This window comes from Cotesia glomerata, linkage group LG8, assembly GCF_020080835.1.
Source record: "Cotesia glomerata isolate CgM1 linkage group LG8, MPM_Cglom_v2.3, whole genome shotgun sequence".
In the NCBI taxonomy this organism is placed as follows: Eukaryota; Metazoa; Arthropoda; class Insecta; order Hymenoptera; family Braconidae; genus Cotesia; species Cotesia glomerata.
The window spans coordinates 15,665,879-15,689,493 of record NC_058165.1 but is presented as its reverse complement, the minus strand read 5'-3'; the positions used below and the strand labels follow the sequence as shown (position 1 = coordinate 15,689,493).

The window sequence follows — 23,615 nt, the reverse complement described above, 5'->3', positions numbered from 1 at the left end:
AATACTTAAATTCCGGTATTATACGTCGATTTGTATGCCACCTGGTGGTTATCATTGGACATTGTACATTTTTAAAATTCTAACCGTCTTTCAACAGTTTTCGCAATAACTAATCTAAACTTTTAATTTTATCTCAAAATGAGTGCATTAAAAAAAAATTTATCAATCATTTTTAAAGAAAATGATTTTGTGATTGAAAAGTTAAATGGTAAAAATATTGCTCAATGTTTAAAGTGCAATTATAAGTTAAAAAATACTGCACAAATTCGATTACAAAGTCATCGGTAAATAGTTATTTAATAAATATTTATATTTTCATTGAATTAAAAAAAAAATTTTTAGTCATTTTTTGATAATTAATTTTGTATTTTCTTCACTTATTTCAGAAATAGTGTAACGTCCACGTTTTCAAAAAAAAAAAAAAAAAATATATATATAATTTAATTTGTCCCCGGCTCGAAATTTGCTCAGCGGAGTCCAGGGTCATAAACGGGGATCACATTATCAATAACAAAATATAAACAAAACACTTCATTTTAAATAAATCAAAGAAAAGGGAAACCTCTTTATTGGCCTGATCATGTTAATAAACGATATAAACAGTATAATCAAATTAAACAATATAAACAATACATTAGAACACTCTTTTCACACATATTCGCGGTCCAAAATCTAGAAACAATATAAGCAATATACACTAATACAATAGAAACTTTCTATTCAAACATACACGACGGTATTCACGGTTGAAACTAAAAAAAAACGCGGTCTACAAAATACTAACTAGTTTCCCAGTAACACCCTTTCCCAGTAACACCCTTGGGGGGTCCTAAACTCTACCCCGAGAGCAAGTGGAGAGTATCCTCCTCGCTCCCACCTACACGGCTTATGATCACCTACCGTACCTCAGCTGAAGGCTTCGGCACGGGGAGTAGCACTTTTATCCGGTCGGTTCACGATACTTACCTGGGCCTTGGTCAGACTCCAGGTAGAGTATCATCCTCTGGAATTACTTGGTGAAGAGTATTCGCCCGAGTAATTCTCCCGAGAAAGAACTGCTTACTTATCGAGCCAAATTTTGGCGTTTATCATTTTTCCCCCAACTCTCTTGTAACGAACCGGAATGGTCGTTTTAGACACCTGTCCGGTGTCCTCGAACTAGCATTCAAAAATAATTATTTATTATTTTAATTGTAATTTCCTTCATTTTCTGTCCATTCGTCTCGCCAAATTCTAAGTTTTTATTTTCGAAACTCAATTCTTTATTATTTTAATCGTAATTTCCTTCATTTTCTATCCATTCGTTTCGTCAAATTCACAATTCTTTATTATTTTAATCACAATTTCTTTCATTATATATCCATTTATTGATTTTCCATACTAAATTGTCCCGGGACTTATAAAATCTTCGCTTACCTAAATTATTTCTTACAAAATAATAATCGTCATTTCTTTCATTTTATATCCATTCATCGCTTTCCCATACTAAATCTTGTTCGGAACTTAGAATAATTTTCCCAGTCTTTTAATTTCTTTTACAATTAATTCGCTCGGCTTCGTAATAATTTCTCACACGCTTAATTTCTTAATTTTAATCATACCTTCGGTAACAATAATATAAAATTATTAACTAAATAAATACAATAATTAAATAATACTCGCCGCACTAATAACAATAATTGTTTCTATTAATTTTTAAGTAATTAATAAAAAAAATAAACTAAAATACTCAAATACAAAAAGTAAAATCTGGGTCATAATAGATGTGCTGCCAAAACTACTGATCCCTCGGGAAAAACTAAGGTATATTGCAAAGCGATAATTACACTGAGAAAAAAAAATACTTTTATTAAGAAAATTTTCTTGATACAAGAATTCATGTTCTTGAAAATTTTCGAGAATATATATTCTTAGCTCAAGAACTTGTTACATTGATTGAAATAATTTTTACTTAATTTAAATAAGCCTTTCCTCTTGTTTATCTATTATCCAAAGATAAATATTGATGCTCTTCTCTTCAGAAATTAGTAATTAAAAATAATAGAATATTTGATCTCATCGAATTTCTTGAACCAAGAAATTGTTAATTGAGTAAAAGTATTTTTTTTCTCAGTGAATATTTTCAAAAAAACAAATTTTTTTTTATTTTGAATAAATTTTTCTTTACATTTCTATAGGTGCTAAGTAGATCCTCTGAAGAAAGGTCAGCTGATATTTCATTTGATAATCAATCTAAAGCGACTTCAAGCATTTCATCAAATAGTAAGAGTGATTTATCAACTATTGATGAAACTTGTGAAATTTTTCGTAGGATGCAATCTTCTGTTTAGTATTGTTGAATCAATTCCGTTTAAAGAGTTTGTTAAGTCGTTAAATCCGAACTATCATCTGCCATGCAGAAAAACTCTCTCCAATACGTTGTTAAATAAATTACACAGCAAAATTTCAAGTGAACACACAAAAATGGATCAGTCAGAAGGAGTAATAGTGATAGATGGTTGGAAAAATTCGGTTGTAAATACTAAAAATGTTGTATGTATTATTCATACAGCAAATGAACCAAGTTTTTTTTTAAACTCTTGGGATTTCACATTGTTATCTGAAGATACACAATAATTAACTAAAGTTATTGAAGAAGCTGTCGAAATAGCCAAAACAAATTATAATAAAACCATTTATGCCGTAGTTTCTGATAACGCTCCAGTTATGACAGCAATGGGTAAAGCTGTAAATTTATGGCATGCAGGATGCAGCAGTCATCATGGAAATTTACTTGCCAAGGAACTTATTGATAAATCATTTGCAGAATCTATAAATACCATTTTACGTACATTCAAAGCTTCTAATTTAGAACGAGAGATAATAGAAAACGGAGGAACAAAAATTAAATTGGCTTGCAAAACTCGTTGGTGCAGTTATCGTGATGCGTTTCGGTGTTGCTTAAAAAATTTAGATATAATGAAAAAAATTATCAGTAATAAATTAAACAATCCGTCTTTTACAAATCAAAAAAACAAGAGAAAGAAAAATTGATTACTTTGAATGATCAGATTTTCGATGATTCTTTAATAACAAAATTACAAAATTTCATCGTTTTATCTAATCCAGTTTGTTCATTAATTAATAAATGTCAACAGTCAAATTTTACTTTACCTGATGCAGCTGAAGAGTGGATGAAATTAAAGGTTCTGACTGAGAATGAAAAAATTCAAGAAATTGTCCAAAAACGCATTGACAAAGTATTGACTCGAATTTTATTAGCAGCGAATTTATTGCATCCAGATTATCAAGGAAAATAGTTTCGTCATACCGATAAATATTATTCTCAAGCTATTGAATTTATAAGGAATGAATTAAATGAATCTTATCATGAAATGGAAGCTTATGAAAATAAAGTTGGAATTTTTGAATCATTACTGAAAAAAGGAAATATCCCTCCAAAATTATTTTGGCAAATGGCCGAAAACTCATACCCAGTAATTTCTCAATTAGCTCAACGATTGATTAACATTCCATCGTCATCAGCACAAATTGAAAGATTATTTTCAAACAGGACATTTGTTCATTCTTGTCTTCGAAATCGTTTAACACCCGAACGTTCAGAAAAGTTAATCGACATTTATTATACATTGAAAATGAGTTCTGGAAATTCGAAATGAGTATTTAAAATATATATATTGTGTAATGTGTAAGTATTATTATAAAATTTACAATGATAATTAATTTAGTTATATACTTGAAGAAATAAAAATTTTTGTACTTGAAAATTGTATTGTAAATAATTTTATTGTTGTGTTTATTAGTAAAGTTGAAATTCACATCAAATATATTTTTAATAAAAATTTCCCAGAATAATGATTTCTTAATTATAAATTATCAGTAAAAGGATGAAATGAATTTGAAACAGAATGTTTTGTTTCCCTTGGTCGCCCCTTTTTACTCTTAAGGGCGCCACTGGATTTTTGGACTCAGTATCCAGAAACTGGACCAGAACATGGAGTATTATGTCAGGGTCGTGAGAGATTGTTGAAAGGAAACTAAAATTTAGACACAGTAATTCGTTTAACAAAATTCTTTATTTTCCACTCCCTTTTTTAGTTGAAATAATGGCCAAGATAACAACATATACAATTTCATGGATAACAATCACACTCACACTCACTCTCAAACGGTATATTTCACGCTGTCCAGCTAGACCCTTACGTGGTTGCAGTACCCGATGCCTACTGGACTCTCACGGTACTCTATCTACTTCGTGTCGTCCCCTGGACCTCTAACGCTACTTTAACTTAGTTCGCGCGGTCTCACGGACTCTCACACCACTGAGCTGGACCCGGACGTGACTGCACACGTTGTCCACACAGCGCACGCTGTCCCCCAAACTTCACGCTACTCTAAGAGAACTACCCCGAAGCAGGATAGCCCCTTTTCTCACACACAAACACACTCTATTCCAATTCCAATAATAATAATAATAATAATAATAACGCTTGAATTCCAATTTATAACTAATTTCCAGAATATTATTTTCCTAATCAATATTTCTAAAATTCTTATTCATCATTTTCCGAATTATAAATTACAAATTCCTATTATATAAATTACTGCCGTATCTTCAATTTCTACAACAATAATTATCCAAATTTAAATTCCAATTCATCGAGGATTAAATCCATTCATTGTGTCCGAGAAATTACTAAATAAATTTTAATCTTTATTTTAACAAAATTAAATAAATTCCTATAATCGAGTTAACTTAAATCTTTTATATTATTTAATTTAATCCAAATTATTTTATTTCGAGCTATTTTATTTAATCCAGTAATCAGCAGTAAATTTTACTAAATTTATTTTCCAACGCAAAAGTGAAATTTGGCAAAAGATTATTCTATTGTATTTTATTATGTGTTGCTTAAAACTTAATATTTCATTTTACTTGAGTTTATTTTATTTCAAACGAACGGAGACAATTTTGTTTCGACCTTGAATGTCCTCTACTCAACGTTCTCGCGCGGGACAAGATGGCTGACGCTCTCGCTCGGTCTTGCGTCTCTGTCGCAAGTTTTTAGTGTAATTTTTTTTTACTGACGAATTTTTACAATTTTTATTTTCTACTCTAACTTGACAGTTCTATTAATTCTAATGATAATTCCTGATTCTAGTTTTAATTTCCATTATGACAAATAATAAATAATGCGCCAAATAATTTATTACAAATAATTTTAGATCGGAATAAATTGTAGTCTTAAATAATTTTTAATTTAGCGGTTTACTCAATTTCATTGCTATTGGCTTAAGCCAAATTATTATTCAAAGATTTTCAATTAATAAATTTTACACATGGCGTAAAGATCTGGAATTAATAACCCGAACTAAATGCCTAGTATTATTAACCCCGACAGGCCTACGTGTAAAATTCGTAATGACCAAGACAAATTATTTCCCTAACAAATTAATCAATAACCCGAAACCTGTCCTAGTATTATTAATTAATTGGTTTACAATTTTTCTAATTTTAATATTAAATTTAATTAATTAATTTATTGACTAGCGATTGTGACCGAACGCGAAATGGCGGTGACCTTCAGCCGACGTATTGCCTGGCTGACGCCGCAGACCCGAGGATTAAAATCAGACATGATATTTGTACCTGGAGTTTTTTTTTTCGTTTTTATATTCTAAATACTCGAGCACTCCCTCGAAGAGCTGCGACTCCTTTTGTCCAGGGTGGTGTAACTTTCTCCTCGGATAAATCCTCGGCAAATACCTCCTCGGATCGATCTGCTTGGCGGCAAAACTCTGGTCACCGTCACTCGTGCTCTGGGTATTTTCTCAAGCCTGTAACCGCAAATCAGCATTAGAAATTATTAAAATTTAGAATTAATTTACGCAAGCTGGCAGGCGGCCTAGCAAGCAATAAATTAATTGAGTTTTTATCGCTTCGTTCCACTTAAAGGTGAGCGAAATAAAATAACTACCTGTGCTCTGCGTTCTTACAAAAATTTGCGATGCGTCCAGTGAGACTGTTCGGTCACAATGAATCTTCGTGGTCTTGTCGTTGTAGTTCTTTCTTCACTCTGTTTTCCCCACTCTCTCTCTCTCAGCGCCAGCGCTTCCCCCTCGGGGACTTATTTATTACTTATAGCTAGAGGCGCGAGTACTTTGGAGCAGAGCGCCCTGTGATCCGTCGATAAACTAACTGGCGCAGGCCAGGAACCACACATGGGTAATACAGGGACAGTAACACTCCGTTACAAATTCGTAAAATATCATGTATCCAGAACAAAGTTTATTTCCACTTTCTATGAAAATTTTTATAATAAAAACAAATCAAATACATACGTAAATAATTACCATATTTAAATTGGTATTTATTGATTATTCTTACATATTTGTTCTAATATTATTGTTACATAACGTTTAGAATTTGTTTTTAATTTGATCATAAACTAAGATCAATAAATTAATCTAATATCACAGAAATTAGTAAGAACTCAAATCTCATTTATTTATCAAATTTTGATCATTTTTAAAAAATAATTAAAATTTGATTATAAGCTAATTTAATAAATAGAATAACTTTTTTAATTTACCACAGTAAAATAATAATAATAATAAGTTACTTTGATCACAGATTTTCATTTTTTAAGTAACAATTAAAATTTGCTTATAAGATATCTTGTATATAATATAATCCTTAGATAAGTTGTTTTAATTGATCACAGATAAATATAAATAATTAAATTGCTATTTACAAGTTTATAAGATGTAAATATACTAATTATGATTTAAAATTACAGGTCTTTCATAGGTTGAAACAAACATTCAATATAACAATCTAATTGTTTAATAATAATTCCTATATCTGTATAATATATTTAATGATTGAAAATTTATATAATATATTCTTTGTTAATTAACAAATTAGCATTCATAAATTTAAGATTATAAAAAACATCAGTGAACTTAGGTACTAATTTTTCTGGTAAGTTTTTACCTAAGTCATACTGATTAAATTTTATCGTACATGCTGGTATTTTTAATAATGATTGAGCCAACATACTAAGATTTGGATTTTGTTCTGAAGCTATATACTCCAAAAAGTTTTTGAAAAGGTAGTTTTAGTAATTAACTTTGCAAATAAACCTTTAGAATTTTTAAAACACTCTAATTCCTACAATCCTGTATCATCTAGTTCATCAATCAAAAATTCATAAACTATATTACTATATTTACTAATTTTCATGAAATAACTACCTCTATATAATGGATGCAAAAAATTTGCCGTCAACGCCCGGGGAGTAATGATTTTTTTTAATTCATTGTCAATGATGTCTAAAAAATAATCATTTTTTATCAGTAATCTTAATTTAAACCAATCCTCGATGGCGTCAGCAATATTAAAATCATTTCCACTATTTCTAGTTATAAATTTTGAAAGAAAATCGAATACTGATACAGATTCTTTTAAATTATTCTCAAATACATCATCGAATATGTTCAATGTCGTTTCTCGGTTAAAGTTTCCCAATCCACCAAGAATTTGACGTAGAAGAGGTAAATTATTAAGACATACCGATAATTTGGAATAGTATAAAAACTGAGCATCTTGTTTGACAGCTGATAGAGTATCTCCACCTCGTTTTACTAATTTTTTTTCAACATCAGTACTTTTTATAGCGTTTAACAGACGATTAATTTTGATTTCTAAAGAATCATCGTGAATTGCTGCATAAGTGTATCGACAGTTTCTAAATGACAATTAAAGTGCCACATAAATATAGATTCCGATGGAAGTTGCGATGCTGATGTGGAATCAAGAATACGATTATTTTTTGGTATGTTTATAAATGATATCACAGCATACACTGATATATAATACTTTTTAAGTGCGATCGAGCTTGACTCGTTAATCATTTGCAAATAATTACTTATATAATCACGTTCTTCTCCCAAGATCCAAGACTTTAGAAATAATGTATCATTTCCAGTTCTTGTTATAGCAATAATCTCTAAGCCACTTGTTTGAGCAACATTTTTACAAAATAATAATGTTCCTTTTTTCTCCTTCAAGTTTAGTTTACGATCAGTAAATTTATCGTGAGCTTTTTCAAGTAAAGTTGTCGATAACTTAACTTCACTAGGGACTTCATATGCAGGCCGTAATATTTTACAAAATTTTTTAAAATAAAGATCTTGAATTAGATCAAATGAAATTATTACTATAAAAAAAGTTACTTAAAGATTTCTTCGTTTTTTAGACAATGTTATATTACAGTTATCTTCAGATTCAGAAATTGAATCAGAGTTTTCCCAAATACGCGACTTCCTATAAAATAAATTTATAGTTTAATAATTTTAAATCATAGAGAATAGAAAAAATTGAGACTAAGATTAAATTTACCTGTGACTCTTCAATCGTTGTTCAGCGGTATTATTCATTATTTTTTTACACTTTACACATGATGCAACTTGTTTTCCGTTTTCACGAATACGCTGAAATCCTCCTTCTTCCCAAAAACTGTGCTTCGGTCGACCTCCTCTTTGCATATTTTTTTCTTTATGATATTATAATTCTATGAATTATTAATGTAAAAACTTCAATTTAATTAAATATTAGGTTAATAATGATAAATTTTTAGTTTATATTTATTTATTTACTAATTTAAGTTCATCAAAAGTTCGGCAGATGGTGTTGAAATACCTAACGTAAAATACGTCACGTAAGAAACCCAACCGGTAATTTACGTGTATTATACATGTATAAAACTAAGTATAATACGTTAAGTATTTTACGTGCCCTTCCCTGCTTGGGGTGTAACTTCATGCTGACGCTTGACGCTGGTTATGAGCGTCAAATTGTATCACATGGTTAATTTAGGCCGTGCTGCCACCTGGAAAAAACTTAATAGCATCAAATCGTAAAAAGCTAAACTCAAATTAGCTTTTTATTTTAAGGATTAAGCGGAAATTTACTTATTTTAAAAATAAATTTTTATTTAAACATTAGATTAAAGTTGTTTACTTTTTTTTATAAAAATGGCACTATTTGAAGATTACCTAGATATAGAAGCGTTGGAAGATGTATTATATTATATAAAATCAAAAGGATAATAATAACAGAAATATTTTTTCATTTTTCTGTGTAAGAAAATAAACTCAAAATATTTATTGTTTTTATTTTTAGGAAATATCACTAGTTTATGTTTGAGGTATATGTATGGAGATTTGCAACAGTTGTTTAGATCATAATTGTTTAGATTTACTAATGAATGAATTAATTTCTTACTAAACAATAAATAACTTAATCGTTAATTATCATTAGTAATAAGAATAACAGATGGTAAAAAATTTCAAATCTAGGGATACTTTTCGTGGTTTAAAAAAATACCTATGCGCACGCGCAAATAGTACCCGAGAGACCCGAGGGCACGGGAGCAGTCATATTTCCTACTTTTGGTAAATTACCCGTGCGCATGCGCAAAAAACGGGTAAAATGACCCCGTTCCCCGTGCCCCCGTCCATCGGACGAGGTGCCACAACTTAGTCCTAACAGAGACTATACAAAACGTAATGTTTTTAGTAAGGTTGCACTATCCCAAACGTCTGATATCGAGATAAGCACATTTAAGAAATGTGATACTTGCCGAAAATTAGTTTTCATAAACGTTACTTAATCTAAAATGTCTATGCTAGAAATGTGATGTTTAAATAACGTTCATCTTAAGAAACGGTATGCTTCAAAATGTAAAGCTTCTAAAAGCGATAGCATCACAAGCGTGCCATTTGTAAATCGTTCAAGGGTCTAAACGTGATGTTTCCCTAACGTCATACGTTTAAAAAAATTCAGCCGCGTTACCGACTGCAAAACAAGTCTAATTCAATCGATATTATAGATTTCTTATGATACTATACCTGGAAATTTTCGTCTATAAAATCACACTGTCATATGTACAAACGTCAATAATTTTATTTGACAAAAATTTAAGTCAGAATGATATTGATGAGCAAACTTAAATCCTCTTTGAGTTGTGAGAACACAATAGTTGAAAGTTACTGGACCATTTGATTGTAGCATAGAGAACACACTTAATCAATTAAAAGTTTCAATAATTTCGAAAAAAATAACCAATGCAACAGCGAATTTAATAAAAAGATAGGAGAATGTAATTTTTATTTAAACATATATATACATACTTATATAAACTTTTAAGCCATATGTATTATTTTTCTAAATTAGTTGACGAGCTGAGGTCAAAATATATCCAAATTTTTCAAAAGTTTCGTCATGAAGACCAATGCAATAGTTAGATTTTCATACGATTCTCTACTATTCAAACACTACATCAATTTCATGAAAAACTTCCATTGCATAATAGTATTCTGGTGGCTGTAGAATCACGCCTGGAAAAATAAGTTTAACACTTTTAGTTAATGCTATTTCTATTATCAATTTTGTAGTTTAACATGGTGATATTAATGCCATCTAATTTATGTGCACCATCTTTTTTATCTTTTATTTTATTTCACAGAACATAACATTTTTGGTAGCTTTTGATTATTCGTTATGGTACAAATTTTTCAAATATTGTCTACAAAATTTAAACAATCTATCTATCAGATCTCGATTAGATCCTTTGAAGAATGGACTACTATATCGCGTTACTAATGCCGGAAGGTCGCATCTCAACATCTACGCCCTTCTGGCCCTGCAGAACCAAAAGGGGGTATAAAAAATTTTTTTTTACTCTAATTAGCCTAAAAATGTTCATAACATATAGATCTATAAGGAAAGTGAATAAAAATTGTTTTTTTGTATACGCCCTTTTGGCTTTAAGACAAAAAAATTCTAAAGGCATAAGGGCGCATAATTTTTTGTCTTAGAGCCAAAAGGGCGTATAAAAAATTTTTGTTATTCCCTTTTTCTTACAGATCTGAATGTTATAAACATTTTTAGGTCAATTGGAGGAAAAAAAATTTTTCTATGCGCCCTTCTGGCTTCGCAGAGCATCGATGTTGAGATGCGCCCTTCTTCTGGTATTAGTAACGCGATATTTCATTTATTCCGATAGCATTAATCACTCGAAATTTATTACATATTTAATTGACATTACCTCCTACTTCTAATACATCCTCCTCTTCATCAGTCACGATATCCATATTATTAAGGTTCTGCTCTTCTTCTTGATACGCGGGCTTCAGAAAAAAACTAGCATAAGCTAGGAAAGATTGAATATTTAAAATATTTTGTTCGTATAATATCCAAGCATTGTTAATATCCTCATCTCTTTTTAATGTTTGGCTACGAGGCTCGCGGATGACTGGTTCACCACGGAACAATGATAGAAGTTCTAAATGTGTTACTGCTTGTAAATCTCGCAATTTTTCTGTAAGATGATAATAATAATAATAATAATAATAATAATAATAATAATAATAATAATAATAATAATAATAATAATAATAACTAGCAACCTTGCAGTCACTATGTGACTGCTGTGACTTAATGAACTATAAATATATAAAATTTTTCTTTAGTAAATAATGACTTTAGTTACATTGCACTGTACCTACTTTTCTAATTATTGACGTGATTAAAGATATAAGCTCATCCCTAATGTTACACTGATCAAGAGCTTATATTTAAGTAACTACATGCATTTTGTATATATTTATGGTATGTACATAAATATATAATATATATAAATATGTGAAAAGAATTGATGTGGGTACTCAAATGAAAGGTCTCGATGAGTGTAATGTCGGGGTAAACTGATATTGTTAAAAATTTCTGAAAGATATTTCTGAAGATACAAGGTCTTTTCTTAATTATGTATTTAAAAGATAGAGCATTTTTAAATGCAGCCTGAATACTTTCCATAATAAATTGACCATCAGTGAGAAAAATTTTGCGTCCAGGATAGCCATATGATAAATTCGGTTTTGTGAGTAAAATTCAGTGTCATTGCAAAAGGTCTTGACTTGACTTCGTGCGTTTTCAAAATTTCATATCATGCTCACTGATAGTCAATTTATTATGATAAGTATTGAGGCTGCATTCGAAAATTCTTTATCTTAAGACACATAATTAAGAAATGTCCTTTATATATTTCACACTTACCATATGTATAAAATATATAAAAATGCCATGTGGGTACTCAAATAAAAGATGTGTAACATTGAAATGAGTTTAGATCTTAAAAATGTCAATGACTAAGAAATGACATGGTATGTTGTCAACTAATGATATTTTTAAAGATATTAAGCTCATCCCCGATGTTACACTCATCAAGACCTTTCATTTGAGTACCCACATCAATTACGATATATTTTACTACATTCATATACACGAATATATGAAAAATATATCAAAAATTCATGTGGGTATTCAAATGAAAGCTCTTGATAAGTAAAACATCAGGATGAGCTTATATCTTTCAAAATGTCAATAGTTCACAAAATACAAGGTCATTTCTTAATTATATTATACTAAATAAATAATTATTATTATAAATGTATTAAGATATTTATAAATAAATAAATAAACAATAATAATAATAATAATAATAATAATAATAATAATAATTATTATTATTATTATTATTATTATTATTATTAATATTATACCTGTAAATGTCCATATAGATGGGTGAATTCCAAACCGAAGTTTATTTCGCCGATTGCTCGCCTCGGAATAATTATTTGATCGATGTTTTTCATTATACACACTGTATCTAGCTGGAGTTTCTCTAATTAACCACTGACGTCTATAATACGCTATAAAAGGATCAAATATTCTTCTAATATCAGCAGGTGAATTCGTGACGAGCCAATCGAAGCCTGCAGGAATATCTTGATGTGGCAATAAGGCTAGAGCCATAAATTTACGTATCATAATTTGCCCTGGAATCCATTCTTTACACAACTGTAATAGATTGAATTTTTTGAATTTCCTCATGAGTGCCTATTGATGAAATAAATTCATGAAGTGAATATCAGTATGTTACGATTTACATAAGCATATAATTAGGATCAAAAGTATAATTTTCTTTCAAATATTAGGCTCACCTGGCAGTAGTGAAATAAACAGCCAACATGCTGCTTTGCTTGTGGAAATGTAAATAGAATTGAATTCCACCAAAGAGATTTCAAAATCAGTAATAAATGTTTGTGGGATTTGAATGTTGAGGGGCCAAAAACGTCTTTTAAAATAAGTTAAGCCAGCAGAGTAAGCTGATGATGACTTAGCTGTCATAAGCATCCAGCATTATATTGGTAAAGCCTAAGAACACAAAAAGAAAAATAAATTATTTGGATAACGGAAATGCACAATCTTTTTTATCATTTTATCTATTTGAAATGTATTATCTTAGCTTGATTTAGCTATTAATTTCGAAAATTTATTTACATTGATTTCTAACTAAAAGAAAAAACAGCAACAACTTGACCTACAATAAAGATTAATTACATCCAAAATCATCAGGGATCCGACACTTAAAGAAAAAATGCTTCCAATTCCTACGGCAAAATTATTGAATTTCGAAGATTCTCAAAAATATTAATACACCCCAAGAAAGACTTCAATATTTCTTGACTGGAGAACAAAATTGCCTGGCTCAAAAATATTTTCAGATTAGCTTGAAGGAAGACCAGGGAGATGTGTGGTGGTCAGAGTAAAAAATTTTTTCTTTCAAATTTTGTTCTTCAGTGGAAGTTCATTCTTTCTTAATTCAAATTATCATAAGCAATACTTAATTCAATAAGAGTCTTTTATATTTGATCAAGATTTTAGATACTTTAGAAAAGCAGTGCCACTTAACTTCAGCTGAGAAAAAATTTTCTCTGCCTTAAAAAATTTTTTCTCTTCGAATATTTGATACCCATTTTATATTATTTTAGCGTTAATTATACATGATGAATGAAAAGAAATGTGATGAAATATTATTTGATCTTCCCATGTAAAATGTTAATCAATAAACATATTAATCAGAATTTACTTTTATCTTTTTATATTCAATTTTTTTGGAGCAAGAGAGAATTTTTTTTTTAAGACAAGAAATTAATCTTTTATCAAGAATTAAAATTTTTTGGAGCAAGAGGCTGAATCTTCTCAAAGAAACAAGATTTTCTTGAAGCTTGGATAAATGGTGCTTGCGGATCAAGATAAATCATTTATTAAAGCAAGAGAATTTATTTTGTTGAGGAAATAGAGGTGAAATTTCTTGTCAAAAATACCTTTTTCGCTCAAGAAAATAATTAGGAAGAAAAATATTTTCTTGGCTGAAGTGAACCTTTTTTTCTGTGTAGTGTCTAAAATGAATGGTAAAATACTCTAATGTAAAAGTGTAACTCAAATAATATATATTAAAAGATACTTTTTCTATAATTTATAAGGTGTAACACTGTGTAAGGAATTTTTAATTATTGTTTATATTTCTATATTACCGTATTATCATCACCACTAATCCCATTATTATCGAGAAAACCTGATAAACTTTTGGTTTTTCTTGGTGTTGACTTTAAAGGTTCGCATCCATATAAAAGTTGTAGGATTTAATAATCCCAAAGAAAGGTTAACGTCACTAATAACAGTAACAAATGATCCATCAATGTAACTGGAATGAGTGTGTAACACATTCAATTCACCATTGTTATAACTTTTGAATTTAAATGTTTGCCATTGAGGAATTAAGTTGAAGTTGTTCTGCTGCATATTCCATGAGACGTCTCTAGAATTTGCAGGATGTTGTGGACGAGAACTTTTGAACGCCATCGTTGCATTGCAGGTATGCGTCTTAACCCATGTTCAAACTTGTAGCTGCTACCGGGGAGTGCCTGTTCAGTGTAAATTCCACAAAAATTAGATATATTTTTGTTTTTCCATCAACAACATTAAAAGGTATATAGACTATTATGATTATATTACAATTGACTTAGATGATCATAAAATTAAACGCATTAGACTGAAAAGGGATCGATTGATCGTCGCCTTGGCACAATGCTTTTTGAAAATCATTCTGTCCACACATAACAACGGATTTCTCTGTCATGGTTTGTGGTTAATTGTTAAAAAGAGGTTCACCATTAACGATTTTTTCCAATTGCAGGGCAACCTCCACCCGTTACGATCGTAACATCATGAGGGTAACTGTATCACGCATAAAGGAGAAAAACTGAATTAGTATTCGCCTTGGACTCATAGTAACCAGATTTCTACCAGCTTATTTATGTAGAGTTCTAAGAAATAATTAAATGTAAAAATTAATTCCAGTGTCGATGAAAGGACTGTCAGATTTCGATTGGAGTTTACGTTGTGTGGATAAACAATAATAATAATAATAACAAATTTTTAGTAAAATGTAAAAATAAGTAATTTGGATCATTATAAATAATACAAAAATGGACAGTATCCACATTTTGGCTTTATTTTGAAAAAATAATAAGAGGTTTTAATTAGGTTAAATTAAAAATACCTTTGTTTCGTTTCTTGATCTGTAACTGTAATACGGAATAACCGCCATAATACTTTTGACATGCGGTTTTACTTGTTCGTTGTCCTTGTCTAACCATTGTATACCTGAAGACATTTTTAATACAAAGACATATATTCTATTTATTTACTGTAATAAATCACTTAAAAAAGAGAAACGACTATAAAAATTTATTATGAAAAATCTTTCTGGGTTATTTCGAGAAGAGTATAAACAACGCAGCATAAACTTTTATAAAGATAAATATAGCAGGAAAAGAGTACTATGGAAGAGGTAAGCGCCATTCCTCCTCGAAAAGCAGACTTTGCAACTGTATAACTGTGTGTAACCTGTCAGTTGCGGCCAATTTGTGAAGTAAAAAGTTCCCCTTTCCAAAAGGACATAATAGTAACACGGTACGTAATGCTGGGTGGGCGGAGTTTGCAGCCAAGGAGAATCGTGCGGTAACCTTCACTAGTCCCTATGGAGGGGTAGAGGTACGCTCTACCCTCCCATACCTAATCCTTTCACTTGCCTCGCGTACGCGTGTGAGCGTCTTTCTCGTCCAAATTTTTAATAACTTTCAGATTTTTTTTTTTTTAATAATAATTATTACATTAATTATAGTTATTACGGTTTATGGTTGTTTGAAGCTTACAAACGCGACTTTAAATATTATTATTATTATTATTGACCCATTGATTATTATGGATTCTACATATCAATATTATAATAAATAAGTAAGTTATTATTAATGGATTGCCAAGAAATCCCCTAAACGCAATTTGAAATATAAGTTAACACAGCAGCTTCCGTCAAAATGTTCGAGACAACCGCACGCGGCAGTTGTTTTGCGTGGGAAGTCATGAAGGTCCCGTGTTCTCGATGCCCATCTAGTTTTTTTTTTTTTTTTTATTTCACTAAAACTTTTTGGCATATTTTTTTTTTAATTTTATTTTATCACAAACAATAATATAAAATTTATTCTCATAATTGTTATTATTGTACAATTTTTTTTATTGTAAATGTCACCATTATTATCATTGTGGTCATCATTATTGCTAATGTTATTATTGACCATTCATTGTTCATTATTATGGTTCAATCAATATTATTAATAAATATTATTATTATTAATGGTTAATTGAAATCCCCTAAACGCAATTTAAATATAAAGTTAACACTTAGTTTTCGTAAGACATCTACGTACCCACGTGTGTTGTCAAGTCTTTTGCGTGGGGTCATTGAGCTCCCGTGTTCCAATCCTGTATTAATTTTTTTTAATAAAAATTTTGGTATATTTTTTATATTATTTTTATTTTTACACAAAACAATAATATAAAATTAATTCTCATAATTGTCATTTTCGTAAATTTTGTTTATTTTAAATGTCACCATTATTATCACCCTTGTTGTCATTATTATTATTATCATGGTTTAATTAACAATGTTTGAAGTCTTCACAATGTTTTTTAATAAAATTTTACGAAGGTAAAAGACCCATTTATTGACACTAGCCTAGTTGATTAACACTTGCAATTTTACTCTAATTAAAAAAATAAATTGTTCTCAAAAAACTAATTATCTTAAAATTTATAATTCAAAAATTATATTTTTAATTTATTATAATCGATTTGTTTTATTTAATTAAAATAAAACTGCAAGTGTCAATAACTAGTTCAGTGTGTCAATAACTGGGTCTTTATCTTATAATAAAAAATTAAAAATGTTCGTATTAATTTTATCAATATTTGATTATTATTATTAGTATTGATTTTTACAAACTCAATGTTTTTTTACGAAAGTGTTACTGAGTTAGTGTGAGTCTCCAATGTTTTCCTAGTAGTAACAGTCGTTCGGCAGTTTTGTTTTTGCTCGCGTTATTTTGTCTGAAAAACGCGCATTTTTTTCTCATATATTAACTGTCAGGCATCGATAGAAGTGTATCATCCAGCGTTCAAGGTATTTCCCATTATTGTGAAAGCCTACGTTTGAGTTTTTTAATAATTACTATAATATTTTTAATAACTTTTCTTTCCTTATTTCTTTAACCCTTCGTTGGTCGCGGTTTTTTTAGTTTCTCGCTCGCACTATAACGAGTCTCTATAGGTTGAGTAGTTGTTAGGCGGCGATTCGCTCTATAGCGCGACCAACGAAGGGTTAAATTGTTATAGTCATTTAAATAGTAAATAAGTCGTGATTTCGTGAAAGATTATTCGCGGTTGTGTGACATTTGTCTCGGGATTATTTAATACGCGCTACGACATTTTTAGTTTATTAATCACTCTTTGTGACGGATTATTTGGGATTGTGTGACTTGTGTATCGGATTGTGTGACCAGCGACTTGGTATTGTGTGTGCTGTACATCATAATTGAGTGACGTGATTTGGAAATATTGAATACGCGACTTAGAATTTTTTATTGATTATTCGTAATCGCGTAACGGATTATTCGGGGTCGTGAAACGCATTTCGGGATTGAGTGACCTGTGTATGTGGAGATTATGTAAGCTGTACGTTCGGGTTGTGTGTATCGTAGGTCAGGGTTGTTTGTACTATAGGTCGGGATTGTATTATTCATGATTTAGGATTTTTGTATGAGTGCATCAGGGATTTAGCTTATAAGAAATTATAAGTCCTGTTTTACGTGGTTTTGTTGATTATCTGATCGGTAATTCGTGACTCATGATTCTTTCTCTCAGTGAAATCGTATTATTGATGTGTTTCGATTAATTTTCGTTAAGTTGTTTATGTAGTATTTTTTCCAACACTTTTTTTTCTGTATTATTTATTGTCTTTTATACTAATGCCTGAGCCTGTAAAAAAAAAGCCGAGACCGTTACAGGCTATGAAGGTGGGAAAAACTAATAGTTTAGTCGAGAAGTTGATTTATTGCGAAAAATACTTGCCCGTCTCCTAAAAATATGATTGGTGGCTTAAACGATCCGGAATGGCGTCTAGAAAAAGGAGATTTTTGGATTTTTTGAGGAAAATAAAATTGTAATTATTAACAAAAAATCGTAAAAAAATTTAGCCGTCCAGCTATAAAGCGAGTAAAGTTATCGATAATGTTCTTAGCGTAGTTGAAGAAACCGACCGTATGACCGAAATATCACAAGCGGAAATCGACACATTCCGTCAAAAATGTATTGAGTTCTATAGAACGTATACGTTACTGCGGCAAATCGAATCGTCAAAAGGCTTCCGTTCGATGACCCGTTTTTAAAAAGTTTGGCGCTATTCAAGGGATATTCCGCGTTATTTAATGAGGATCGTAAGGAGACTCTCGCGTGTATAATTAACGTTTGTCGCCATTTGCGCGTTACCGATGAAGAAAGTGTCACTCGCGAATAGCATTCCTTGTACCACGAAAATGAACTCCAGAAAAAAGAATGGTACAAATTGCAATTTGACGAAATGTGGATGGCAATTTGCTCTGTTACTAATTCTGATGGTTCTTTTTCGGTATAAAACTTTGCGTTTATTACTGGGTATAGTGAGGATATTACCTCATTCAAATGTTGCGGCTGAAAGAGCGTGCTCACTTATCCCAGACATTAAAACAAAGAAAAGGAATGGTCTTATTTTTTTCGCAACATTTGTGCAATATTTTGGTTGTAGATTTGAAGATTTTTTTTGATTTTGTCGTGGATTAGACCTACTGGGGATACCACGTTAAAAAAAATGCGTTCCATTGTATCTTACCCCATGGGTGACGTGGAAAGAGATACAAAAAAAAATTCCAAAAATTTATATTGAAAAAAAAAAAAAAAAAAAAAATTTTTGTTGGGAATCGATCACAAAACCTTCATGACCCTACGCAAAAAATTAGCCGCACGCTCACTTGAACATCTGACGCGAAAAAAATGTTAACTTATATTATATTTAAATTGCGTTTAAGGATTTCAAGTAACCATTAATTATAATAATTTTTATTAATAATGTTGATTGAACCGTAATAATAACAATAATAATAATAATAATATAAATAATAATAACATTAGCAATAATGATGACCACAATGATAAGAAGGGTAACATTTACAATAAAAAAAAATTTATAATAATAACAATTATGAGAATAAATTTTATATTGTTGTTTGTGTAAAAATAAAAGTTTAAAAAAAATATGCCAAAAATTTTTATTGAAAAAAAAAAAAAAAAAAAATTTAGATCGAAATCGAACACAGGACCTTCATGACCCCACGCAAAAAAACTGCCGCGCGGCCGTTTGAGCATTCAAGGAAGTTTGCGTGTTTACTTATTTAAATTGCATTTAAGGATTACAAATAACCATTAAAAATAACAAAATTTATTAATCATATTGATATGTAGAATCCATAATAATATTAATAATAATAATAATAATTGTAATAATATTTTGATTTTTTGTGATAAAATAAAAAATAAAACAAAAATTTTTATTAAAAAAAAACATTGTAGAGGTTTCGAACATGGGATTTTGAGCGCCTGAGCCAAAAACTCAGCCGCATGTCTACTGTAACGGCTAATGACAGGGGAGTATTAATTTATATTTAAGATGCGTTTGTGAGCTTCAAATAACCATTAACCGTAGTAACTAAAATTAATAATAAATAATTATTTAAAAAAAAAAATCTGAAAGCATAAAAATTTTACGAGTGACGTCACACGCGAGGCTCCTCACGCTCACTTCATTTTTTTCCAAGCCTTACTTTCGGCTTGCCTACTTACGAACGTGCTCAGATTCCATGTATTGGTAAGATGCTAACCGTTCCGGGGGGAACATTGGCGCGCAAGGGGCAATGGTCTTCGTCCGCTCTCGGCTCCTTCCGCGCAACATCGACGCTGCTGTACTGCAGTGGGGGTACTGTCTACTCACGGTCTAGCCTTACTGAACCTGTCGCTCCGGGCTCCGGTTAGTACGAGTGAACCACTGTGTTGATGAGTTTTATGTGCGAGCACGAGTTGTCAATTCATTGTAAACGCGTGACATTGTAATCATCATGACCGCTCCCGCCAAGAAATCTTCAGTAGAATCTCTACCTGATCGTATTTTTAAGGATCCTGATACCGATTTATACTACTCTTATCAAGCAACACGCGAATCAGGACAAAGAAAGTAAGTAAATTTTTAATTAGTTTAAATTTATGAAAATGAAGTTAGCTGACATTTAAAAATTAGTAGAAATTTTTTATCGAAAAAATTTCAATTAAACAATTAAAAAAAAAAATTTCACATGTTAAAAACTTGAAAAACTAAAAGTGCAATTTTTTGTAAATATCTTTTTAGTTGTAATTTACTTAAAAAAAAATCAGAAATTTCTCGACGTCTGCTAACTTCAGTGTCATTTACATTTTCATTATTTATATAATACAATCACTCTACGTACTCAATCAAATAATGCTAGCATGAAAGTAGAGTATTGTTATATGATACTGAAATTAAGAGACATCTGATAATTTATAAAATTTTTTTAACAAACAAACATAAGCGAAAAAAAATTTTATTTAAATAATTTTGTTTTTAGAAGATCTAAAAAATTATAAATACAATTTTTTTTAAATAATTTTCTAAAATTAGTTTATCTTTCAAAAAAATTAAAATAATTGTCATGTGTCTGCTAATTTTAGTGTCACATAAATAAATTTCATAGAAATGTAAAAAAAAGAATAAAATCTTCAGATAATCTATAAAATTATAAAGTTCTCCGAATTCGCTCGTGAGTTGTACTCTTACCAAAGCCATTATAAGGCGTTCGTTTAACTTTTTATATTATTATGTGTTCATTCATACATCTTTAAGATGATAGAAAATCCATAAGTAGCTATAACTAAGTAATGTTTTTCAAACATATTTGTATAAATAAAAATGAAATACATGTACTTAATATATAAAATGAAAAAACGCAATAGAGGCAAAGCAAAAAAGTCGGTGTTACCGATAACAGTGAAAAAACAATCGGTTGTGCTCTTCTGTTGTTGCGAAATCTTGGAATTTCAAGAGCAGCCGTGGTTGCAATTCTGAGTAAGTATATATATGCACACATGACAAACGTACATAACAGTGTATGAAACTTACCCTACGCGATACAGTAGTCGTAGTAGTAGTACAGCTCACGAAAAAATTCAGAGAACTGAAGGAAACATAAATTCAAAGAATATTCAATTTTCTAGCTAACATTATATATTTAACGATATTGTTTTTTTCAAAAAGGAATAACTTTTATAAATCTTCGGTTTAATTTATTAATAAATTAAAAAAATTATCAACTCATAAAAATTGAAGTGAAACAATTTTTCGTTATTGTATGCCATTTTTAGTTTACAAACTTTTATACTTTTTAATTAATGAAGTTAATGAAAGTTGAGTTTCCGAAAATTAAAAATTTTTAGATTTTTTTTTATTAAAAAATTATTATAAAAAAATTAAAAATTTGTCATTTGTAAAAAAATTGTAAAACTGTAGATGCAATTAAAAAAAAATATTTTTTACTTCTAATTTAATTATTTTTTCAGATTTTTCTTGTGCTCTTTGAACCATTCGCACGGATGCAATGGGCAAGGGACTCTGGATTCGGACGGAGTTTTCCGATATCTAGACGAAAAAGACGAGGATGCTCCAAAATACCGGCACAACCATGTGGGTGAAGCTGATCTGCTTGAGGATGCAATTTTTTTAAAAGAAATGCATTCTCTACTTTGTCACTCGTTTTTGCAGAACAAAGCGATCTACAATAAATTGAAAATCTTGTAAGTTGCTATACAAACTAGATGTTTATTTATTATCATTAAATAATTAAATAATAGTATTTTTAGGTATATTTTTAAAAAGTTTTTTTTTTTATTTTCGAATTTCGCATATTTTAGGAAAATTATTTTCCAGATGTAAAAGATAAATGATAGATGAATGATAAATTGAAACGATTATTTGTTTAATTTTAATGATTTTTTAATTCATTCCGTGATTTTAAAAATTTGAAAAATTTTTTCAATGAATGTATTTCGTTCTTTTTTCCTTTATCAATTTTTTAAACCATAAAAGTTAGCTTAAATCTATTGAATTTATTTTAAAGCTCACATCTACTATTTAAGCTATTATATTATTAGTCCAGTTTTGATACTTTTTTCAATTTATTTTGTAGTTGGGAACGTTAAAAAAAAATCAAGAATAAATTAATTTTTACACGATTTATATTACATTCACTATTTGATAAGATTATTCTATTATCCTGATTAGGATCGTCAGAATTAAAAGATTTTTTCACGCATCTTTTGCGTGGGAGCAAGAGAGATAGGTCAAGCGCGTGGTATTGCGTATGCCTACCTTTCTGATTCCGAGCACTCGGCTCGGCATAATAGTCATAATTACAGTTACTACTGATAATAATTTTCACGAACTTAATAGTAAATTAAAATAAATAATAGTTAAAAATGTTAAAAACATGATTTTATAAATAAATCAAACTAAAAGAATATAAAATATATATTAATAATAGTGTAAATAATAATGATATCCATTTTTTCAAAATTATATATTATTCTATTTTTTAGGTATCCAAGTGCTGCGCTTAAATATCCATTCGAACAGTATCAGCTCGAATGCGGCAGTGGAGGTTAAAAGAAAATTCCCAGAGTTAACTCATGGATTTAATACATTGATCAATCTTCTGAATCACGATGACAAGTGGAAAGATTTAAAATCGCACAACAAGGGCAGTTTGGTTGTTAAACCTATTATGACGAGAACAGATGAAGTCTGCGGCGTCGCCGTGGCCGACCTGGAGTTCCTCGCCATCGTCAAAGCCGCTCTCCACCAGTTTATATATTTTGAGGAAATCCCAATTAAACTTGGAGACATCGATGGAGAGTCGCATCATTGTTATGACTGTACCTTTTAAAACTCACGTAAGTTAATTGACAAATCTTTTTATCATCGTTTGTACATAAAAAATATTTACTTGAAACAAGTAAATAATTTTTAAAAACTTAATTTTTCTTTTTGAGTAGAAATATTTTCAAACTAAGCAATTTTTCTTGGTTTATGTAAATTTTACTTAATAAACGAATTTTTCGCTTGATTCAAGTTGATTTTTTTTTTTTTTATATAATCACAATTATCAATTACAAATTATTATTGATTATTTTATTTTTCAGTCTTTTCCCG

General features: G+C 29.8%; 2 protein-coding genes and 3 long non-coding RNA genes across 5 annotated transcripts in view; 3 read left to right on the top strand and 2 right to left on the bottom strand.

Annotated features, from left to right (window-relative positions):
- Window positions 1-3,685, top strand: part of LOC123270301 — a 5,526-nt gene extending 1,841 nt beyond the window's left edge. The window contains exons 2-3 of the long non-coding RNA XR_006510562.1: window positions 1,764-1,803; window positions 2,178-3,685. This is a non-coding gene — a long non-coding RNA (uncharacterized LOC123270301). The remainder of the gene's footprint in view (window positions 1-1,763; window positions 1,804-2,177) is intronic.
- Window positions 3,686-6,922: 3,237 nt separating this feature from the next.
- On the bottom strand, window positions 6,923-8,625 carry LOC123270420. Its single transcript, XR_006510596.1, has 2 exons — window positions 8,405-8,625; window positions 6,923-8,329 (listed from the first exon to the last, which is right to left on the bottom strand). It is a non-coding gene; the product is annotated as an uncharacterized LOC123270420 (long non-coding RNA).
- Window positions 8,626-8,976: 351 nt separating this feature from the next.
- LOC123270421 lies at window positions 8,977-9,259 on the top strand. The gene is made up of 2 exons (XR_006510597.1): window positions 8,977-9,084; window positions 9,188-9,259. It is a non-coding gene; the product is annotated as an uncharacterized LOC123270421 (long non-coding RNA).
- Window positions 9,260-10,259: 1,000 nt separating this feature from the next.
- LOC123270417 lies at window positions 10,260-13,110 on the bottom strand. The gene is made up of 4 exons (XM_044736452.1): window positions 13,069-13,110; window positions 12,628-12,964; window positions 11,115-11,387; window positions 10,260-10,404 (listed from the first exon to the last, which is right to left on the bottom strand). Exons 2-4 carry the CDS (start codon window positions 12,956-12,958, stop codon window positions 10,331-10,333), a joined length of 678 nt encoding a protein of 225 aa, XP_044592387.1. The 5' UTR covers window positions 12,959-12,964; window positions 13,069-13,110; the 3' UTR covers window positions 10,260-10,330.
- A 6,982-nt stretch (window positions 13,111-20,092) lies between these two features.
- On the top strand, window positions 20,093-23,069 carry LOC123270170. Its single transcript, XM_044736111.1, has 3 exons — window positions 20,093-20,570; window positions 21,968-22,201; window positions 23,003-23,069. Exons 1-3 carry the CDS (start codon window positions 20,455-20,457, stop codon window positions 23,067-23,069), a joined length of 417 nt encoding a protein of 138 aa, XP_044592046.1. The 5' UTR covers window positions 20,093-20,454.
- Window positions 23,070-23,615: the final 546 nt, after the last annotated feature.

Coding starts and splice junctions, on each gene's coding strand:
- LOC123270417 (XM_044736452.1), bottom strand. CDS start 12,958: ATGAGGAAATTCAAAAAATTCAATCTATTACAGTTGTGTAAAGAATGG. Junction 11,388..12,627: donor ATCTATATGGACATTTACAG/GTATAATATTAA, acceptor ATCATCTTACAG/AAAAATTGCGAGATTTACAA. Junction 10,405..11,114: donor GGATGTATTAGAAGTAGGAG/GTAATGTCAATT, acceptor TTATTTTTCCAG/GCGTGATTCTACAGCCACCA.
- LOC123270170 (XM_044736111.1), top strand. CDS start 20,455: ATGACCGCTCCCGCCAAGAAATCTTCAGTAGAATCTCTACCTGATCGT. Junction 20,571..21,967: donor CGCGAATCAGGACAAAGAAA/GTAAGTAAATTT, acceptor TTATTTTTTCAG/ATTTTTCTTGTGCTCTTTGA. Junction 22,202..23,002: donor TACAATAAATTGAAAATCTT/GTAAGTTGCTAT, acceptor TCTATTTTTTAG/GTATCCAAGTGCTGCGCTTA.